This window comes from Macrotis lagotis, chromosome 2, assembly GCF_037893015.1.
Source record: "Macrotis lagotis isolate mMagLag1 chromosome 2, bilby.v1.9.chrom.fasta, whole genome shotgun sequence".
Classification (NCBI taxonomy): Eukaryota; Metazoa; Chordata; class Mammalia; order Peramelemorphia; family Peramelidae; genus Macrotis; species Macrotis lagotis.
Window position 1 is genome coordinate 330,233,069 of NC_133659.1, and position 22,433 is coordinate 330,255,501.

The window sequence follows — 22,433 nt, forward strand, 5'->3', positions numbered from 1 at the left end:
TCCACGCTATGCATGGCCCCAAATCTGGCCTCCACCTCTTGGCTTACTACAAGGAACCTTTTCAAACTGGCCATTGGATCCCCCAAAGTGTTGCCTGGAAATCCCAGGGTCACTGATTTAAACCAGGAGCCTCCTCAAACAGCACCTCATCCAACCCTCTCGTTTAAAAAAAAAAGCAGGAAACTGAGGCCCAGAGGGGACACATCCCTTGTCTATGGGGACACGCATGTTAGAAGCAGGCTCAAGAGTCCAGCCCAGGTCCAGATGCAGGCCCTGAGGGGAGAGGCTAGTCTCACAGTAAAGGGATGAGGGTTTGCCAAAGGGTTCTCGAGCCAAGTGCCAATGGGTCACCCCTGAATCCTCAGGGCCCTCATGGGTGACTCCCCAGGGCAGACACCAGCCTTGTCTCACTTGCTTCATGCATGGTCATCTTGTCAGTCCCCTCTTATGGCCAGGACCAGGGGCCAAGCCCTCAGATTTCAACCTGAACCTTTTCTTCTCCTGAACTTCTCTGCCAGACAAAAACCTCAAGAAGCTATTGGTTGGGGGGGGGGGGGCGGGGATGATCATTCTTATTTATTTGGCAATTTGAAGTTTGCAAGTGATAGCTATATCCGCATCTCTCACTTTCTGTATGTGTGAACTTAGATGTATGTGGATTGTGTTTGTGGGCATCTCCACACATCACAGATATGCAGTATATTTATGAACATGTCGCCAAGCCCTCATGTAGTCTCAGTAGAAGCCATGCCATCCTTCCTTCTTCTGTGCCCTGTTCTTCCCCACTTCCCTGCCCCTCTGCCCCACCAGCCCACCTCCATCATAGTGGTACCCAGACTTGGCCTGAGGGATGGACTCACTCCTCTTGACTGATTGCCTCCCCTTGCTCTCTCTGGCTGTCTCTCTGTTTCTGTCTCTCTGTGTGTCTCTCTCACTCTGTCTCCCTCTCTCTGTCTCTAGTTCTGTGTGTGTATGTGTCTGTGTATTTGTGTGTGTGTGTGTGGTGTGTGTGTGTGCATGTGTGTGTCTGACTGTGTGTTTGCCTCTTGTCCCTGTCTCTCTGTCTCTGTCTCTGTCTCTTTGTCTCTCTCTCTCTCTCTCTCTCTCTCTCTCTCTCTCTCTCTCTCTCTCTCCCTGTTTTCATCCCATTTGCCAGTTCTGCAGGTGACAGCTCACTGGCCCCCAGATCACGGATCATAGAGTTAAAGCTGGAAGACGCCAGAGGTCTGAAAGTCGCAGCCCCTCGTTTTACAGAGAAGACTCCTGAGGCTGGGAAAAGCGAACTGCCCTGCCGACGTGGGGACGCAGGATTCTAACTCAGCTCCTGTGATTCCACAATCCCCCCATCTCCCCCGGTTCCTTCCCTATGAAGGAGGAGGAAGAGGAAAGAGGAGGAAGCTTCTGTCTGGAGAGTAGGGGTTCCGCACCGGGATCCCGGAAGGTGCCAAGGGGTGGGGGTGCCATGCCAGGCCCGACTGCCGCAGCAGGGCCACTCACCTGGGTCCCATTTCTAGAGGAATAGAGGTTAGTGAACATCGTGTCCATTTTACAGGTGGGGAAACCGAGGTCCAGGGAGAGATGAGGGGTGGCAGGAGGAGCGCGCGCGTTTGTGCGTGTGCGTGTGTGTCTGTGTGTCTGTGTGTGTGTCTGTGTGTCTGTGTCTGTGTGTGTCTGTGTGTGTGTCTGTGTGTGTGTCTGTGTGTGTCTGTATGTCTGTGTCCGTGTGTGTGCCCATGTGTGTGTGTGCCTGTGTGTATGTGTCTGTGTCTCTGTGTGTGTCTGTGTGCCTGTGTGTGTGTGTGTCTGTGTGTGTGTGTGTGTGTGTGTGTGTGTGTGTGTGTGTGTGTGTGTGTGTGTGTGTGTCTGTGTGTGTGTGTGCCTGTGTGTGTGAGAGGGAGGGCCGCCCGGCGCCCCGGCCCGAGCCCCGAGCCCCCTCCCCGGCCGGCCCAGGCACATTCTTGCTGTCCCGGATCCCGGGAGGCCATTGGCCGCCGCGGCCGCCCCGCCCCCCGCCCCCTCCCCGGCCCCTCCCTCTAGAAAGTCAGGGCTCGGGGGGCGGCGGGCCGGGCAGGGAGGGCAGGGCAGGGCGGCCGGCCCCAGCAGCAGCCCCGCCGCAGCCCCGCCGCAGCCCCGCAGCAGCCCCCGGCGGCCCGGGCCCCGGCCTGCCCGCCCGGCCGCCGCCTCCGCCCCGGGGCAGGGCGCCGCGCTCTCGCCGGGGAGAGAAACTCGAGGGGCCCGGGGCCCGCCCCCCCGAAGCCGAGAGGTAAAGGTGCCCGGCGGGGGCCGGGGGGGGGGGCGAGGACGGGGGGAGCCGGGCTGGAGCGCCCCAGACAGCAAAGGGGGCCCCTGGGGGCGGGGGCCGGCGGGCGGGGAAGGCGCTGCCCTGCCCTGGCTGCCCTGGCTGCCCCCCGGCCCCCAGCTGCGGGCCTGGGGAGCTGGGAGCAAGGCTGGGGGAGCGCTGCGGACCCCCGAGGCCGGCCGGCCGCGCTTGCCGAGTGCCAGGACTGGGGGAAGCGGACGAGGGCATCTCCCCGGCCGGGGACCTCCCGGCGCTTCCAGCCCGCGAAGGGCAGAGCTGACCCCCCTCCCGGGCGGCCACTCCCCGGCCAACAGCTGGATGGCCCTGTCCGAGCCCCGAGCCCGGGGGGGGCCCAAGGTGACAGGAAAAGGGAGAGGTCGGGCCGGGCCGGGGAGGGGCGGGAACCAAGGACAAGTCCCCGGGAGGCCGGGGAGCCCCGAGCTGGGGGGCCAGGCCTTGGCGCCCGCCGTGGGGCGAGGTCCTGGGCGCCGCCGGCCAGCCGAGCTCCCTGCGCCCGGGGCACCGTCCGCGCCTGCCTGCGCGCTGCCGGGCAGCTGGGGGTGGCAGGGGGCGCCGGGGGGCGCCGGGGTGTCCGCCGCAGAGGCAGAAGGAAAGCCTTCGCAGGGGCCGGGCGCGCTGGGTGAGATCGGGGCGCTGTCAGACCGGGCTCGCTCTGTGGCCTCAGTTTCCCCCGGTGAAAACGGGGGGCTGCAAGGACGGGGCGGAAGGCGGCAAGCCTCCCTGCCCTGGGCAGCCCACTGGTGTTGGGGGCGGGCTTACATTCAGGAGGGGAGAGGTGGGGAAGGAAGTGGGGATCGCCCATCACCCTCCCCTTACACCCTTCCCCAGACTTCTTCCTTAAGGCTTGCCCGTGGGGGGCGGTGCAGGAGGGCGGGCCGTGAATGAGCCAAGCTGCCCTCCCGCCCCCCTCCCAGCCCGCCTTCGGAGCCCTCGCGCTCCCTGGCACCCTGGCACCCTGGCACCGCGGCCCCGGGGACTGGAGCCATCTCCAAGCTGCGACCTCCCTGCCCGCGGCCCAAAGGACACGTGGCGGCCGGGCGGCCGCTTGCCCCACACACACAGCGAGGGAAGCGAAGTGTGGGCGCCTTCACCCGGCGGGGTGTGCCCAGCGCGCCCTTGGGCCATCCCTGCGCCTCCCCGAGCCTCAGTGTCTTCCCTCCTGCGGCGCTGGGCTTCTGCAGCAGTTCCAGCTCTCAGCCCTGGCCCCCCAGGCAGTCCTGGACACTAGCCAGCCCTTCCTCCTCCTCTGGGGGCTCCCGCAGCCTTAGCTTGGAGCCCCCCGCTTGGCCACGGCTGGCCTTGGCACCGCACAGGCGCCCCCTGCCGGTGGCCTGGGTTCCGGCCAAGGACCGAGCTATACCCCAGAGCCCCTTAGGAACCCCACGGTTGAGGACTCTAAACTAGCCTGCAGCCCATCAGCTTCTTTTTCACATGGTTTCACCCTTATCGCTGCTTCCTCTCTAATGCCTCCGCCGCCACCACTTTGTTTTAAACAAAGGAGAAAACCAGTTCAATAGAATTCAACAGACATGCGCCAGACACTGCGTTAACTAAGGCTCAAGAAGGTGGTGACTTAGCCAAGGTCACCCTGCTGCTCCTCCTGAGCTGAGGATTATCGAGCACATCTCCTAAGCATAACGCTTGGCAGGATTAGTGTGCCCATGGGGTGGCTGAGGCCCTGAGACAACCCAGTCACACGGCTAGGCTCGGACCTGTATAGGATCCGAACCCAGGGCCGCATCCTCTTCCCTCATACCCTCTGCCTCTCTGGGAGACACCCTTGTAAGCAAATGAGGGCAAATAATAACCCCTCTCTGGTGAATAATTAAAATACTTTCCCATCGGTTATCTGATCTGGTCTTCTGGCAGGGCAGGGCTGATGATTCCCAAAAATCCGTACCAAGATTTGAGGTGATTTTACCAGAAGTTTAAAAAGGAAAAAAAGGGTTGCTGGGAAGTGGCAGAAAGGATTGTGGGAATTCCAAGGAGGCTGGATGGCAGCAGCTGTGAAATGAAGAATTTGGGGAAGGGGGGGTCATCTGGGGAGGGAATTCCTCTGACAGATTATTGACTGCTCAGCAATGTACAGTCAGAGAGTCGCCTGGGTCACTATGATCTCATCTGTTCCAACCCTGTCATTTGACAGATAAGGAAACTGAGGTTGTGAGACAAGTGTCTCCATCTGCCTGGAAAGCTCCGGGCTAGGCTCTCCATCGCTGATCCTACGAAGCAGAGGCAGGCTCTCTAACCACTGAGCCGCCTGAAGAAGAGTTGGGACTTTTATATAGCTAGAGAGGAGGGGAGCTGTCCCTGTGGGAAACCACATAGCTGCCGAAGGCCTTTAGGAAGAGTCTTAGAGGACTGCTTGGGATCCTGAGAAATGACTTGGCCAAGGTCACACAGTCAACATGTGTCAGAGGCCTAAAGCACTTATTATGTGCTAAGAACTTGATACTGATCTGAGAGATATGATCTCCATGTGACAGAAACTGGGACTAAGAGATGAGGGGCAACTTACCCAGGACTCTTAGAACTCACCTCTAGAACAGAAAGGAACCTGGGAACCAGAGACCTGCCTTTCCCCATTCTAAGACCTCTCCCCACTGTGACATTCCCTGTTCTCACTAGCTGGGTAACATGAGGCAAGCGGCTTCCTTCTTGGAACCTGTTTCAAGGGAAAGGGCCAGCCTTGCTGACTAGTTTGGTGATTCTGAACCATGTCTTCACTTTCCACCCCTCCCCTCCTTCAGGTCTCCACCCATTGGATTTGGCCAGCTTGTCCCCAGCCAACCCCTCAGGAAGAAGGGAGCTGGCAGATTCTCCTGCTAATCCCCCTGTCCTCCCTGACGGTGGGGCCTAGTCCAGCCAGTCAGACCTGCTCCAACTACATCCGGGAGAGCTCCATCCCAAGTCCTTCCAGGGCCATGGCTCCCCCATGAGCCACACCCTCTAGGGCGGCACCTGTCCCCTAAGAGAAGGCCAAGGAACGGGAAGAGGGGAAGGAGGAGAAAACAGGACCCTCATCTCCAGGACTGACAAACCCATCCCTTTCCACAACAGCCCCTGGCAGGGGGGAAGCAAAGACTGGGGCAGGGCCTTCTAGCCCCTTGACCATCCATTACCCTCTAAGAAAACGGTTGGCATGGACACAAGGAGGATTGAGCAGCCCAAGGTGGCTGGGCCAGCACTGGGTTGGATGTCTGGCTCACATAGGAAAAGGAGACCGATGAAGGCCGACCTGACAGCAGACATGATCAGCCCACCCCTGGGCGATTTCCGACATACCATGCATGTAGGCCGAGGCGGGGACGTCTTCGGGGACACCTCCTTCCTCAGCAACCATGGTGGGATGGGCCGAGGCAGCGGGCGCTCTCCCAGAAGCTTCCTGCTCCGGACCCTTCGGCAGGTCCGGCGAGGAGGGCATGCTTCCCGGGGGTTCGCCTCCGCCTCCTCTCCTGACCCACCTGCCATCTCTCCCATCATCAAGAATGCTGTGTCTTTACCCCAGCTGCACCAGGCAGGCTATGACAACATGGTGGTGAGCAAGCTGAGCTTCCGAGACAGCCCCCGGGGGTCCCCTGATGGTCACCATGGCTATGGTAAGCATAATCTTCCCACCCACCCTCCCCTCTCCCTGGTTCCCCTCCAATTCCCCATCTCTGGTCCCTTCCTGAAGAGGTAGATATTGCAGGTATTGTAATGCCCATTTTCCAGAACAGTAAACAGAGGCCCAAGTTACCCAACTAGTATTGGAGGGAAAATCCGACTACCAGGACCAGCCCCCTAGATGGTGTATCTCACTGCCTCTCAGGATCCCTCCTGACTCGTTCCTGAGCTTCTGGGACATCTCCAGGCCCTTCCAACTATAATAGCTTCCATTGTTGGGGGACAGGGTCTTGGCTGGCCTGGAGATAGCTATAGAGTGATGCTGCCATCTTGCGGCAAAAAAAAATCATCAGCCCAGAGAAATTAGGCTCGATTCTCCAGAACTGGATCCCAATCTCCTCATTTTAGAGATGAGGAAAACTGAGGCCCATTGGGGTGAAGGACTTGTCCAAAGTCTCCCATGTACACAAGGAACAAGTATGAGGGATGGGATTTACACCCCTCTAGAGCAGGGGTCCCTGCAAAGAACCAGGCAGAGAGACCTTGGGATCTATGTCAGGTGGCCAGACCCAACCAAGGACATCGCTCCCTGGTTTCTCCATTGGTACAGAGTCACTCACAATAACTCAAGTGGATTCAATTTAATTTAACAGAGGGTAGGACGTGGCCTGGTGACTTTGAGTGACCTTCAGCCCTTTTTGCCTGCTTTCTAAAATAGTCTAATAGAATTTAAGCTCTTTGAAGGATAGGGTCAACTTTGTTTTTTGATTTTATATCCCTAGATCCTCTGACTTAATAGGAGCTTAAGGAAGACATATTGAATGAACATTGAATGCATAGATCTATCCCTAGTCTGATCTGTAAACAGACAGGACCAACACATTAGTATCCAGATGGTGCAGTGAATAGAGCACTGGACCAGGAGTCAATTAAATCCTGAGTTCAATCCAGTCTCCTTTCAAAATCAGGAAGACTCATGTCCTGACTCCAAGCTCAGCTCTATCTACTTTCTACTTAGCTGCCCTTGGAGTAAGGAAGATGTGAGTTCAAATGTAGATGTAGGCACTTGGTGACCCTGGGCAAGTCACTTCCCCCCATTTGCCTCTGTTTCCTCCAATGAGCTGAAAAATGAAATGACCAACCACTCTTAAAAACCCTAAACACAGAGAGTCAGAAACAACTGAAAACAACTGAACAATAGCTAGAAAATGGAGATAATACTAGAATGGCCCTCAGGGTTGTTGTGAAGATCAAATGAGAATATCAATTCATATATAGATATATATATGGGGGATACATGTGTGTTTATATGCATGTATATAGCATGATATATGTCTTAAGATGCTATATAAATGTCAATTCTTCATCTTCATCATCATCATCGCCTCTGAAATAGTCCATATGGGAGGTGGAAACAATATGATGTTGGGGGGGGGGGTGGAGAACCAGCCTCATGAGTCAGGAAGTTTGAGGTTCAAGTCCTGATTCTGATTCTTCCTGGTTGTATGACCCTGGTCAGGTCACTTCCCTTGGTGCCTAGGACTCATCTTTAAGCCTCTCTGGGGGAGGGGGGGATTTGCAGGGCAATGGGGTTAAATGGCTTGCCCAAGGCCACACGGCTAGGTAATTATTAAGTGACTCCTCCTGACTCCAGGGCCAGTGCTCTATCCACTGTGCCACCTAGCTGCCCTCCAAGCCTCTTAAAGTTGCGGACACACATGACCTTTAATTAGCAGAGAGGGAATCTGATGAAATCCCAGGTGTGGTCTACTAGGGGACTGGGTGGAAAGCCATGAACTAGGAGTCATGGGGATCTGGATTCAAGTCCTGACTTCTCTAACTTAATAGCTGTGGGATTCTAGGCAAATTACTTAACCTCTGAGGATTAGTTCTTTTATTTATCAAATGTGGTTTTCATTGGGTGTTCCATCTGGGGGGTCCATGGGGGGGGGGGGAGTCAGATGAGATTAAGACCTTCATCTCCAGACTGTACCTTTACCCAAGCTGTGTCCTTTCTTCCTCCTCATCTTCCCTTCCTGGTTTCCATGGTTTCTTCCCAAGTGTCAGTCAAAGATTTACCTCCTGAGGCCCTGAATGCCAATGTCTCCCTCTGTGATTATCTACGTTATGTCGTATGTCCCCCATTAGACCATGAACTTCTAAAGGGCAGAAATTGCCTTGGTCTACAGTGCTTAGCACACTTCTTGTTCTTCTATCATCTTTTAGTCATGTCCCACTGGAGTGGTTTCTCCTTTTACAGATGAGGAAACTGAGGCAAACAGGGCAAAGTGACTTGCCCAGGTTCCCACAGCTAGGAAGTGTCTGGAACCAGATTTGAACTCAAATCTTCCTGACTCCAGGCCCAAGTGCTAGCCCCCATCCAACTAGGCCTTTCATGTCAATTGACTCACTTCTATAGAACTCTGAATTCATTGGTGTGGGTGATAATAATACACCCAAATCTCTGAGCTTTTGAGTTTCACAAAGGTCTTCCCCCCCCGCCCCAACTATCTTGTGAGTTAGGCAAACTCCATTTTAATGGATGAACAGATGGAGGCTCAGGAAGGTCCCAGAAAGTGGGAACTTGGGTCCCTTGCCCATACAGTAGGTCCTTCATAAAATGCTTTTTTCATTCATTCAGACCTGGACCTTTTTATGATACCTAGGTCAACCCTGTTCCCACTCTATTTGGGTATTTCAGCCAACCATGTAGGCAAGTCACAATTCTCCCCCACTCTGCTCCCTCCCTCCCATTTGAAGGGACATCTTCCTTGGTGGGGGTGACCAGTCCTGTGGTCTTTCTGACACCCATTGATGGCTGGTCACTTGAATAGGGGACTTTGTCCATCAGTGAGGGGGCTTCAGTGGAGGCTGAAAAGTCCAAGGGATTAGATTTCTATCTTGGGGTTCGCTGGAAGTTGGTGTCAAAGGACCTGGGTTCAGATCCTACCCTGCCTTTGCAGCTTGCTAGCCTGTGTGATCCTGGGCAAGTCACTTGTAAAATGAAGGGTTGAGTCAGAGGGTTCTTGAGAATTTTGGGACTGCAAATTCTAGGAACCTATGATTATTTAGATATCATTCTCTCTCCAATCATGCCATCCAACCTAACTCTGCCTCCAGAAGATTTCAGTTAACATTTAGGGGAATCTTAAACAAAGCTAAGAGATCTTAAAATTCAGCCTGGGTTATTGAGCAACCAAGTCACAATCCCAACCCTCCTCCCTCTGGGAGTTAAACAAAGGGACCTTTGGCCTTTCACTGATAATGTAATCCTTTCTCAATGGAGTGGGATGAGTGCCAGCCTGCCAATCTCTTCTGGAGGACAGGGAAAGGGTAGATTGCCCCTAAATGGCTCAATTACCAAACCACTTTGGGGCCAGGAAGGCAATATTATCAATTAAACTTGGTGATCACCCTTAATCCATTCAAGAAAAGGATCTCTGTTCCTTTGTCCTGGTTTACCTACCATCTTTCCTGGGGACTTTTCACCATCTGGAAAGAGCTTTAGAGAAAATTATTATTGCTTCATGGGGCAGCTCAGTGGTGCGGTGAATAGATTGCTGGGCCTGTAGTCAGGAAGATTTGAGTTCAAATCTGGTCTTATACATCTACTAGCTGTGTGACCTTGAGCAGGTCACTTAATCCATGTGTCTGTTCCTCATCTCTCCATTGGGAATCCATTGAAGAAGGGAAGTCCCACGGACTTTCAGGTAGGATCAGACACAACTCCACAACAAAAATTATATGTTTAAATACATTTCCAAAACTTGGACAAGACATTTTTCAACCCTGGGCCTCCATTTCTAAATCTATAAAGGGATGGGCTGGACGGGATGGCTTCTAAGACTCTGTGTAACTGACCCCAGGTTCTAGGTTCCTTTCCCCCTCTCCAGATGGCCTCTGAGAGTCCTTTGGATCTTAGAGTCCTCTAGAACATTTCTCCTGCCCTGACTATGGATTCTGTGACTATAGCAAGCCCTGTGATGGGTGCTTATAATAGGAACAGAAGATGAGAGGCTCCAGGGGCTCAGCAGTGGTGCCTGGCCAGGACTGGGCAGAGTGGGGGACAGCAGTGGGCCGGCCCGACCCAGGAGCTCTCTCAGACAGAGTCCGTCTGCTCTCTCTTTGCAGGCCTGGATTCTGGATTCTGTACCATCCCTCGCCTCTTAGCCTCTGAGAGGCCCCTGGACAAGGACAGCTCCTTCCCTTCGGAGTCTGAACTGCCTCGGTCAGACTCCGAGCCCGAGCTGCTGCGCTCTGATTCCGAGCCCAAGCTCCATCGCTCTGACTCCATGCTCTCCTTTCGCCTCGACCTGGGTCCCTCCCTCCTCAGCGAGCTGCTCAATGCCATGAGCCTCTCGGAGACAGCTGGGCAGGAGCAGGGCCTGGCCCAGAAGGCAGAGCCCCAGCCACCCGCCCCAGAGCCCCGAGCTCAGGGACACTGTCCCAACGGGGTCTCAGTATCCAAGAGCCCCACTGGGGAGAAGCCTGTCGGGTTGACCTCAGCCAAGGGACACTGGGGGGGCAGCTGGGGCCCCAGGCCCCACTATAGTGAGGTGACCGCCCGCCAAGAGCTAGCCAGAGTGCTGCCTCAGAGCCGGGCCTCATGGGAGAGCCAGGATGAGGGACTGGGTGTCTCCCCTTACTGGGCAAGGAGCGGCTCGGAGAGGGAGCCCAGGAGAGTTCCAGTCCCCAGTACTGTTCAGGCATCCTCGTTCCAATTTGCCGATGAGGATGATGAGGTGAATATGTGAGTGTAACCCTGGCCAGCACCAGCACCTCCAACGAAGGCCCTCCTCCCACCCATCTTGGAGGGTGGGGGATTTGGGGTGGAGAGGGGTCACCCACTACACCCAGTAGGACAGACGGCAAAGCCAGGAACTGGAAGGAACTGGAGGGCCCGGGGAGGGACAAGGAAGGAACTGGCATTGCTCCCCCACCCACCCACCTCCAGTCCCTGGCCCATGGCTCATCCTCCCAAGGCCAAACCAGAGTGAGTGGAGTATTCAGGGATTTGGCAAGTCTCACCCCCCACCACCCATTCCATCCCCCCCCACCTCCTACATATAGATCCTTCAAAGGGTGATGGGGCAGCAGGGCAGTCTTGCCCTCTCGACCTTCCCCCCCTTCCATGGTCAGATGAGGCTTCCTAAATAGGGGTAGTAGGTGGGTGCTGAAAGAGGAACAGCTGACAGGGATTTGTTCTGAAAACAGTCATTGCAGAGTCCCTGACAGCCAGCTTTGACCCCCTCCAGCCTTGGGCACCAGATGCCCAGCTTCCCCCAACACCACACCCACAGCCTAGCTGGGACCAAACAGTGGAGCCTTTGTGAGAAGGGGAGAGGAGGGAGGGGACAGTACAGGAGCCCATTGTCTTCACCACCACCACCACCACCACCACTTTGTTGGCCAACCCCCAGGGGGTCCATTCCAGGCCCTGGGGAGGGGGCCTCCTTCACCTGGGGGAGGTTCCTCTTGGCTCCCCTAGCCTTTGCCCCTGCCACTGAGGTGATGGACCCTTCTGATAACCCTCTCTCACGCTGCCACCCACTCTCATCTCTTCCAGACTATTCTAGAAGCCATAACCAAAAGGTCACCATGACCTAAGCCAGGAGGAATGCCTGGCCTTGGCCCTCAGGCCATTCAGAGATCTCTCTGTCCAGCCTTATTCAAAAAAAGAGGGGTTTTTTATTTGATTTTTTAAAAATACAAACTCATCCCTCCAGATGATGCAGAGAAACTGTCTCTATTCTTGTCTGTCTCTGTCTTTCATCACTAGCTATCCTGGACAGAGCCCAGGTCCCTCCCAGAGAATGGGGGGATATCCTTGCATCAACCCCCACTGTGGGGTGAATGATATGGACTAAGGGGCAAGTGCATCCAAATGCTATGGAAGACACCTCCCCAGCTGTGGATATTGGGGACCGGAGGACTGATGGGGACTGGGGGGCATAGGGGCAATGGGGGCATTGGGGCAATGGGGCCATTGAAGGCAAAGGGAGCATGGGGGCTGGGAGAGGAGCCATGGGGGTGGGGGGGGAATGGGTAATGAATAACAAGATTGGAATGTCTCCACTGATAAAGGTGCAGGTGCATGCCTATACGAAGGGGATAGGGAACAAGCCTTATCTCCCTTTCCGGGAACATGGGGCTTAAACCCTCCCCTGCCTGCCCCCCAGGTGCCTGGCACAAGGTACTGCCAGAAACAACAGCAGTTCATGTTGTTGGAGAACTTCAAGACTTACAAAGCACAATGGCCCTGGGAGACAGGGGTGAGAAAAAGTCCTTTTTCCAAAGGAGGAAATTGAGGTCCAGAGAAGTGATGAAAGGACTCACTTTGGATCATGTACTCCCCCAGCTAAAAAGGGGTCTCACCTTCAGCTTATTCCCCTGGCCCCAGTCACAGCAACAGAGGCCTAAGAAAGAAGAGTCCAAAGCACTAGGGACTATCACTTGTCCCCTGGAAGAGGTTGTTCTAGATGAATTCTAAAGGTCCTACCAGACTTGCCCACCTTCTAAGATCTTTTCCAGCTTTATCATTCTAGGTTGGAATTCTAGGTTCCCTCCCAGCCCTGACATCCCTGTTCTAGGCTCCCTTCCAACTATGCTATTATTCCCTTTTCTAAGGTTCCCCCCGGTCCTGACATACCCTGTTCTAGGTTCCTCCCAGCCCTAATTTCCCCTGTTCTAGGCTCCTTCCCAGCCCTGACATCCCTTGCTCTAGGTTCCTTCCCAGCCCCACATTCCCTGTTCTAGGTTCCTTCCCAGTCCTGGCTTCTTTTCTCAGGCCCCTTGGCCATCATGGTGCAAGGAATGATAGAGGCAGATGAGAAGCCCAGATGTTGGGCAAAACAGAGGTGCCAGAGTCCCAGGAAATGGAAACAGCCCAGACTGGGTGCTGAAAAAGAAGATGAGTAGCCTTTATTGGGGCTTCAGTGGGGCTAAGGAAGGAGAGGTGGAGGGGGAGCTGCTCAGGCCATTCCCCCTCACTCCAGCTTGAAGGAGATGAGTTGGATTCCATCACTCACTGAGAGGTAGGACAAGTTGCTGCACTTGGAACGGTTGGGGAATTTCACCTCGTGGTCGTCAGGAAGTTTCACCTGAAATTCTTCATCATCAAAGGTCACGATCAGCTGGGGAGGGGGGGAGAAAGGAGAGAAAGCCAGGGGATTACCCAAAAGTCCCAAACAAGTAAAAGACCATAAGAGGATCATAAGTCTCCAGATGAGTCCAATTCATTTATTTACAGATGAGGAAACTGAGGTCAATTTGGTGAAGGACACATGGAGAGTAAAGTCAGTCACTTTCTGATTCCAGAACCAATGTTCTCCACCGTATCATTCACTGCATCTGTTGGAACTGGCTAGAAGTGAGGTCTGAAAGGTCTAAACAACAGCTATTTATTTCCTCCTAAGTAACAGGAAGACATCTTCTTGAGTTCAAATCCGGCCTCAGGCTCTTCCTAGCTGTGTGATCCTGGGCAAGTCACTTCTCTCCAGTCTGCCTCAGTTTCCTCATCTATAAAATGAGCTGGAGAAGGAGATGGCCAGCCCTCATCTCTGCCAAGAAAACCCTAAATGGGATCACAGGGAGTCAGACACGACTGAATTAAAATAGAGGCAGCACATATCTGATAGGATGAACATTGTATTTGGACCTAGGTATGAATCTCAGGTGTATCCCAGAGGGGCTGTGTGACATCAGGGAGTCCTTTACTTCTCTGGGTCTCAATTCCCTGTAAAAATAGGGGGAGAGAGCTGGGTGCTAATAGCTCAAAATTCTATGAGGCCCTTTAGATTGATGAAGTAGTCTCCCCATAAACCATTATTACATGTCCATCATGGTGCCGGGGGAATGTGGGGCGGGGAACACCTTCCCTCTATCCAGGGAAACAGTGAAAGTGCTTCTAATCAAACTCCCTCCTAAGGGAATTATTCCAGACAAGTAAAGCCACTTATGCTAGATCACATGGCCTTGGTCTCCCAAGCGCCAAATCTTGGGCTCTTTTCACGCTGTGTCCTTGGGAGCCTGAGTCACCTGATTTTCATCTTTAACAGTCTTATCTTTATTTGACCTTTACCAATCACCCTGTTCCAGAGATATCATGGGCATTATCCTCCCTGTTTTACAAAGGAGAAAACTAATCCCAAAGTAAAATCCCCAAGGTCACCCAGTCAGTGTCTTGGGTCGGGTTGGAACTCAAGTCTTTCTTGCTCCCAGAACCGCAGCTCTTGGGGCAGCTAGGTGGTATAGTGGATAGAGCACTGGTCCTGGAGTCAGGAGGACCTGAGTTCAAATCCAGCCTCGGACACTTAATAATTACCTAGTTGTGTGACCTTGGGCAAGCCACTCAATCCCATTACCTTGCCAGAGAGAGAGAGAGAGAGAGAGAGAGAGAAACAAAAAAACAGAACCACAGCCAACCCTGCCTTTCCTCCTAGAACTGTGTGACATGCCCCCAACTCCTGTTCCATTTCCTCACCTTTATCTCCATCCCTTGTTGAAAGCACATGTGACTGTCACGATGTTCCTTCTCCCAGTTGCCACCATTTTGGGAGTTGCAGACAATGGCTTTCTCCCCAAATCTTGGATTGAAATGCAGCGCCAGATCTTTAGGACCACAGCCCAGATTAATAAAGAATCTGTCAAGGTGGGAGGATGGGGTGTCAGTGATCAGTCTGGGTCATGGGAGCAGGACGGTGTCCTCAAGGGATCCCAGAGAGATGAAACTTAAAGGGACCTTGATGCAATTCATTTTACATCAGAGTTGGGATATGAACCCAGATCTTGGAGGCCAGCCCTGCCTACAAGTCACACTGTCACCATCAAGGGTTCTAGGAATGAGACCTTCTATATCTCAATTAACTAGAGTTTCTTTTTCCCTTTGGGGAGAGAGAAAGCAATGAGCTAGGGTAGGAGGACACTTCACCCTATGTACAGTGATGAACAGAAACCAAGGACTAGAGGATACTGGGTTAAACAGGAAAATCCCACAAGCCTTCAGGAACTGCCCCTGTGTGAGGAGCTGAAACCACCAAGACCTACTAAACAGTATTGGCCTTTAAGGAGCTCCAGTTCTCTCAGGGGGAAAGGATGAATACTTATGTACAAAATATACATCATCTTTCTCCCTTCCTCTTAAACCTACTATTATGACCAGGGGCATCCCCACCCTGCCAGTTCCTCAGGCTCATCACCTTGGTGCTCACCTCATTGGCACTCACCTCACATAGCCAATGTGTTGCCAGATCTTAATTTTTCCCATTTTTACAAATCTCTCCTATAATTGAACCCTCATTACTTCTACCCCAACTATTGCTCATCATTTTCCAGTTGGCCTCTCTGCCGCACATGTCACCTCTCTAATCCATCCTCCTCGCAGTGGCCAGTGTGGTTTTCCTGAAACCTCAGCTGGGCCCAGGCCATCCATCTGCTCAGGCTTCAGTGACCCTGAATTACTTTGAGGTTCAAATTGAGAAATCTCTATGTGGTTTTTGAAACTCTTCACTTAGCCTCCTCCTACCTTTCTGGTGGTATTTTACTTGATTACCCTCCAAACACCCTAAAATGGATCTTTTTTTTTTTTGCCTCTTTGTTGCTCTACCTCCCAGGCCCCTCAAAGTTTGATCCTCAGTCTTCGGATCTTTCTGGCTTCTTTCAAGACTCAGATCAGATCCCAGTATTGAGAATTTGCATTCTTTGTATTCCCAGCACCTAATATACTAACTGACAAATCATAGGCACTTAATAATTGGGCACTGGCTAACTTTACATGTACCTTATTGTTCTCTCTCTCTCCCCTCTAATAAAATGGAACCTTTTTGAAGGTAGAAGTTTTAGTTTTGTGTTTGGAGTCAGCCCAAGCTCAAAGGTACATTGCCTGACTCGTAGGAGGTGATATGTAGCATCTATATCTGTTCATATATCTATTATCTTACTGCTTATTGGTTTGTTGATTGCTCAGTTCCAAAATTATAATATTCATTTTTAAAAATTCTTATTATTTTAAACATCCTTTTTTAAAAATTATTTTGAGTTTCAAATTCTCTCCCTTCCTCTGGCTCCTTCCTCACCCCCTGAGCAGTTAAGCAATATGAGAAGATTCTAATGTTCTAAGATTCCAGAATGGTCAGATTCCAATGATCGCAGAAATGGGAGAGTTGAAAGGGATCTCAGTGTAACCACTCCAACGAGCCACACCAAAGGTCACCCTCCCATGTCCAAAAACCCCCAAGGAGGAAGAACCCACCACCACCAGAATCTTTCCATTTGGGAGCAGCTTAATACTCAGCATTAGGAAGTCTTTCCTGACTTTGATCCTAAAGGTGTTACTACCTATTGTGCCAGGTTTTATCCTTTGGGACCAAATGAAACACTCTCATCCTTCCTTCAGGTACTAAGTGGTGCTGGGCCTGGAGTCAGGAAGACCTGAATTCAAATTTAACCTCTAATATGTACCACAATGTGTGACCCTGGATAAGTCACTTAACTTTTATCTAAGTTTTATATAAATTCCAGAATCAGGAATCAGGAAACCTGAGTTCAAATATAATCTCAGATACTCATTAGCTACATGACCCTAGGCAAGTCACTTAATCTCTATCTCAGTTTCCTCCTCTATAGAAATTAGACATAATGACACACCTTACTTTCTATAGTTTTAAGATCAAATGAGAATATTTATAAAGTGTTTTGCAAGCATTTGGGTGCTTTAGAAACACTTGCTATTCTTGAAAACAACCATCATATCCTCTCTTTAGTCTTCTCCTGTCTATACACTGCATGGTCCTGGACTCTCTCCTGATTACTTCCTCTTTGGGCAAAGCACTTCACCCTGATTGCCTCAAATCCAGAGCCATCTCCAGTCATCCTGATTCATATCTGGCCATTGGATCCAGATGGCTCTGGAGGAGAAAGTGAGGCTGGTAACTTAGCACAGCAGTCACCTCTTTCAAGTCCTACCCCCAGAACCCCAGACTTACTGATTTGCATTATTATTAATCTTCCCCTTCAACTTCAGTGTCATTCCCTTCTTCATTTCCAGCTTGTGAATCTCCATTTTATCCTGCCTAAAAGAAGAGAGGGTTACACTTATCCAACATTCTTAATTCCCCCTTGTCTATCACAACTCCTGATCCCCCCAGTCTCAGAGAGCAAAGGAAGGCACCCACGGCCAATCTAGTACCAGACTTGTTTTTAACCATCTCCTCCTCTGCCCTCTCTGCCCTCATTTCAAAGTTTACCTCCAAGGGCCTGCTGACTTCCCTTGGTGAGAGGAATGGATCTCTCCATTCGGATATTATCAAGGGAAACCTGGCACAGTCTTTAACCCTCTAAAACATGGTTTTTCTCTTCTTTGAAATGAATATAATAACACATATTAGCTCCTTAGCATCCATTAAGAAGCCTTTTCTCATCCCCTTAATGGCAGCACCTTCAGTACCTTATTTCTTATTTCTATCTTGTTTGTCCATAGTTGCTGACTTATTGACTTCCTCATTAGACTGGGAGCTCCTTGAGGGCAGGAACTGTCTTTTGTCTTTCAGGGTGCCCCAATTGTTGTTTGCCATTCATTGTCAAAAAGGACCAATGACATCACGGGTGATGTCTTGAACCATGTGTGAATTGGACTTAAGAGAGGCAGAGCTGCACACAATCATCGACCTCACTCTGCCTTCCAGTCATCAACGTGCAATGGCAAGACAAAAATTAAGGTGACGTGATGGTCCAGGATGCAGTGGATGACCTTGACATCTTCAGTGTCTGACCAATTCAAAGTGTCCCTGGAGGGGTGGCTAGGTGGCACAGTGGATAGAGCACCGGTCCTGGAGTCAGGAGTACTTGAGTTCAAATGCGGCCTCAGACACTTAATAATGACCTGGCTGGGTGGCCTTGGGCAAGTCACTTAACCCCATTGCCTTGCAAAAACTAAGAAAAAAAAAAAGTGTCCCTGGAGCCTCCTTCAGCCACCTTCATGTCCCATTGAAGACATTGTTCTCACCCATCCATTGAGGTAGAAACCTCCCTAACTCGCCAATGTGTTTAGGATCTGTTAGTTACCCTCAATCTGCTTTAGCCCGATTGCCCAAACAGGGTGTCACTGCCCATACACCAGCTTTTTGAAGCCACAGGTGAGAGTTAGGGGAGGGTGGACACTAAAGATGGAGGGACCACCCTCCCACAGAAGTGACCACCCCATACACTCCTATGGACCTGGTACAGTAATTGCTGCTTACTAATTAGAGATGAGAAAACTAAGCCCCATTTCTGCCCTCCCCCAAAAAGTCACTACTGTGAGGAAGGCATAAGAAAACCACAAGGTGCCCAGCATCGAGTGTCATAGGATAGACCCAATGGAAACAACACAGAAAAGTAAGCAGTTATTGTGAGGATCACCTTATGGAACCAGTCACTCTAAGGGGCTGGGCACTCCCCCCCACCCCCCCACTTCCTCCTCCTGAGGGCTGATATCTTAAACAAGAAGGTTAGGTGGAGAGAGGACAAAGAAATGAAGCACTAATAGTGGAAATTCAGACACTGTGCCACAAGAGAGGGGTAAGAGCATATGGCAGAAGGAGGTTAAAGTGCACCATAAAATTGATTCGTCACTATAGGAACCCAGGCAGTCCAGCCTGGCATGGACTGTTCATTCCCTTCTCAAGAGCCTGGCATAAGACAAGGGGAACAGACAGCAATGCATTTGAAGTCAGAACCTCAGGGCTGAAGCCCACCTCTTCCACCTGGTACCTCAGACAAGTCATCATCACCTGCCTCGGTTTTCCCAGTTGGAAATGAGAGGGCCTAGATGACCTCAATGGACCTCTGGTTCAACATATTCACACCTATATATGTGGTCTACAGAACTGTGCCTCTGGGGAAGTAGAGATTGGGGGTCAGAGACCTCAAGTAAGATCTCAAAGAACTTTGGGGAACCAAAGGCAGGGAAATTAGCAAGGAGACAGTCAGCTAATCAGAGAGCATTTAACACTTGGTAAATGCAAAGACATATATATGTATTAGGTACTAGAATTTAAAATAACAATTTAACAGTCCTTGCCCTCAAGGAATTTACATTTTATAAGGGGAAATAACATGCACATCCAGAAGTACAGTATAAAATGAATACAAAGCAGCCACAAGGGAATTACTGAAATTTATTAGCTGTGTGACTCTGGACAAGTCACTTTACCCTCTTTTCCTCAGTTTCCTCATCTATAAAATAATTTGGAGAGGGAAATGACAAAGAACTCCAGTATTTTTTGCTAAGAAAACCCCAAATATCAAACAGCTAGGTGGTGTAGTGGATAGAGCACCCACCCTGGAGTCAGGAGGACCTGAGTTCAAATGCGAACTCATACAATTAATAATTACCTATTTGGGGGTAAGTCACTTAATCCCATTACCTTGCAAAAACAAAAACAAGAAAACTCTAAGTGAAACCATGAAGAGTCAGACATCACTAAAAACAACTAACCATCAATTACCGAAGGGATGCATTAGCAATTGGGAGGATCACTAGAGGCTTCACCTGGAAGGTAGCATTTGAATGCAGCTTTGAAAAAAGTTGGTCAGTATAAGAAGCAGGGATGAAGGTTTATATTCTGGTCAGTAGGAAGAAAGCAGAAGGATCTAATGGAAAGGACCCTAGAGTCAGAATCAGGACCTTAGCTTGAAGAATTCTAATTGCTATTTAATCCCTTGGATACATTACGTCCCCTCTCTGGACCTCAGTTTCTTCATCTATAAAAATGGAAAGGGGTGAACTTAGTGTCCTCTTCCAGCTTTTGATGAATGATCCACTAGAATGAGGACCACCTCCTTATCCCTTCTCCCACTGGACCCTCACAACCCTTTTTTAAAGACAGGCTAGGCAGACGGGTAAGGGTTTCTATAGAAGGAAAGTGAAGACCCCCAAAGTTTTGTGGCTTGTGACTACACAAGGTGACTTAGGGGAAAGACGCAGACTGGCACCCAAGAGTTCTGATGTCTAATCTAAGATCCTTTCCATGATCTCATATCGCAAAGATTGCAGGGCAGGAGGAGGATAGGGAGGCCCAAAGGAAGATAGAGAAATGAGGCAAAGGAAGAATGGGGAGAGCTCTCCCCACCTCCTACCTCTTTCTTACCGATGGAGTAGTGACTGGTGGACGCTATTTGCAATAAGTTAGGAAGATCTGATCTGAGCCTTAGAAGTTGCAAGGAGCTCTCAGCTGTCCAGGTAGAAGGTTACACATTAACTCTGGGAAGGTTACAAAGCTGGGGACTTTGCCCACAGGATCTGAGCTCTCCTCTTCCCATCTTCCTTTCCTGAAGAACAAATATATTATCTACATCTCTTCCTTCCATGATGCTGTGCCAGGCACTCCTACCTCCCCCACCCCACCCCATCTGCCTATCAACCGTGAAATGAGAACTTTATGCAAGTGGGGCCAATTCTGTAGGACTAGATTATTTAGTTTCCAATTAATTTTTGATTATTTAATTTTTTATCACATCATAACCTGAAAAGGATGCATTTAATATTTCTGCCTTTCTGAATTTGATCATGAGGTTTTTATTCCCTTTTTACATGGTTCATTTTTGTGTGGGTGCCATACCCCCTTTCAGTAGTTCTATCATATCCAGATTTTCTAAAATTCTATTGAGCTCGTTAACTTCTTTCTTGTTTCTTTTGTGAATGGTTTCATCCAGTTCTTAGGGCGGTTGAGGTCCCCACTAATACAGTTTAGTCTCTATTATTTTGACTCACTTAACTTCTCTAACAATGTGAAATTGGTACATATATATAATATTGATATTACTTTACTTTCTGTTAAATTTTAGCAATATGTAGTTTCCTTCCTTGTCTCTATTAATTAATTTATTTTTGCTTTTACTTTGTCTGAGATCAGGATGGCTACCCCTGCTTTATTTTACTTCTGCTGATACAAAATATATTCTGCTCCTGTCTTTTACTCTGTGTCTCCTTCTGCTCCAAATGTGTTTCATGTTGACAACATGTTGTATAATTCTGACTTTTAATTCACTCTACCATACACTTTGTTTTATGGAAGAGTCCATCCTATTCACATTCACAATTATGATTGTTGTGTATTTCCCTTCATTCTTTTTTTCACCCAGGTTTATATTTTTGTCTCTCCTTTCACCCTGCCCCACCTCAGCAGAGTTTTACTTCTGACCACCACTTCCCCCAATCTGTTCTCCTTTCTATCATTCCCTCTCCCTTTTTTCCCCTCGTTCCTGTCCTGCTTCCCTACAAGGTAAGATAGGTTTCTCCATCCAACTGAATGTGCCAAAATCCAAGGAGAGTAAATTTCATACAATGCTCACATGTACCCTTTTCTCCCATACACAGTAAAAAGTCCTCTGTACCTCTTCATGTGATATAATTTATCCTATTCAGTCTTCTCCTTTCCTCTTCTCACAGTACAATCCTTGTTTAATCCCCTTAATTTTTTGATCATAACATTAAAGTCAATTTATACCTATACCCTCTATCTATGTATACTCCTTCTTACTGCCCTAATGGAAATACAATTCTTAAGTGTTACAAGTATTATCTTCTCATGTGGGGAAGTAAATAGTTTAACTTTATTGAATACCATGGGTATCTTTTTTCCTATGGAATTAAGTAACTTACCCAGAGTCACATAGCTAAATAAACATTAAGTGTCTTGAGGACAGATTTGAATTCAGGTTCTCCTGACACCAGAGCCGATGGTCTATCCACTACATCACCTAGCTGCTCCAGTCCAATAATTTTTAACTTCTCTCTCCTAGATCTACTTCCCAGGTCAGTTGTTTTTTCTTTTTTCTTTTTTTTTAAGGTTTTTTGGGGGGTTGCAAGGCAATGGGGGTTAAGTGGCTTGCCCAATCCATTGTTTTTTCAATGAAGTGCTTTATATTTTCTTATATTTTTTCATTCTTTTGATTTTATTTGACTGATTTTTAATGTCTCATAGTGTCATTAGCTCCCATTTGCCCAATTCTCATTTTTAAGAAATTATTTTCTTTAGCTAGCTTCGGTACTTCCTTTTCTATTTGACCAATTCTACTTTTAAAGATGGTATTTTCTTCAGTTAATTTTTTTTTCCATTAGACAAATTATCATTTTTAAGGAGTGGTTCTTCAAATTTTTGTTCTTTCTTTTCCAAGCTACTAACTTTTTTGCATGACTCTCATTTCTTTTCTAAATTTTCTTCTACTTCTCTTACCTAATTTTTAAAATACTTTTTGAACTCTTTCTAGAGATCTTTTGGGGATTACCAATTCATATTCTCCATTGAGGCTTGTATGCAGAGTTTTGATTGTTGTCCTCTTCTAAGTTTGTGTTTTGAACTTCCCTATCACCACAGGAGTTTTCTATGGTCAGGGTTTTTTCTGGGGTTTTTGGTTCATTATTAAAAGTTTAGTTGTGTCCCTGGGGTACAGAGGGCATTGTCCCAAGTTTCTTGTACTGGGGGTCGGGGATTTGGTCCCTAGCTTGCTGTGTTGGGGCCTCAGGCGT

The 22,433-nt window shown here is 49.7% G+C and overlaps 2 protein-coding genes and 1 long non-coding RNA gene across 8 annotated transcripts in view; 1 reads left to right on the forward strand and 2 right to left on the reverse strand.

Annotated features, from left to right (window-relative positions):
- Positions 1-1,921, reverse strand: part of LOC141515372 (uncharacterized) — a 39,148-nt gene extending 37,227 nt beyond the window's left edge. For both annotated transcript variants that reach the window (XR_012476315.1, XR_012476314.1), the window contains exon 1: positions 1,498-1,921. This is a non-coding gene — a long non-coding RNA (uncharacterized LOC141515372). The remainder of the gene's footprint in view (positions 1-1,497) is intronic.
- Positions 1-11,868, forward strand: part of CDC42EP1 (CDC42 effector protein 1) — a 56,478-nt gene extending 44,610 nt beyond the window's left edge. Inside the window, exons 2-4 of one of the 3 annotated variants that reach the window (XM_074226876.1) lie at positions 1,157-1,524; positions 5,071-5,919; positions 10,058-11,868. In XM_074226876.1, the coding sequence (XP_074082977.1) occupies positions 5,463-5,919; positions 10,058-10,680 (1,080 nt within the window). In that variant the 5' untranslated portion in view covers positions 1,157-1,524; positions 5,071-5,462 and the 3' untranslated portion in view covers positions 10,681-11,868. Of the gene's footprint in view, positions 1-1,108; positions 1,525-2,169; positions 2,264-5,070; positions 5,920-10,057 lie in introns of those variants that run through there. The other 2 variants (XM_074226877.1, XM_074226874.1) reach the window with 2 other exon arrangements.
- Positions 11,869-12,822: 954 nt separating this feature from the next.
- On the reverse strand, positions 12,823-20,158 carry LGALS2 (galectin 2). 3 transcript variants are annotated; one of them, XM_074226878.1, is made up of 4 exons: positions 20,053-20,158; positions 16,909-16,995; positions 14,409-14,568; positions 12,823-13,059 (listed from the first exon to the last, which is right to left on the reverse strand). In XM_074226878.1, exons 2-4 carry the CDS (start codon positions 16,983-16,985, stop codon positions 12,913-12,915), a joined length of 384 nt encoding a protein of 127 aa, XP_074082979.1. In that variant the 5' UTR covers positions 16,986-16,995; positions 20,053-20,158; the 3' UTR covers positions 12,823-12,912. The 3 variants fall into 3 exon arrangements, with proteins under 3 accessions (XP_074082979.1, XP_074082981.1, XP_074082980.1); XM_074226880.1 differs by having other exon boundaries at positions 16,909-16,991; positions 20,053-20,157; XM_074226879.1 differs by having other exon boundaries at positions 20,042-20,151.
- Between the last annotated feature and the right edge of the window lie 2,275 nt (positions 20,159-22,433).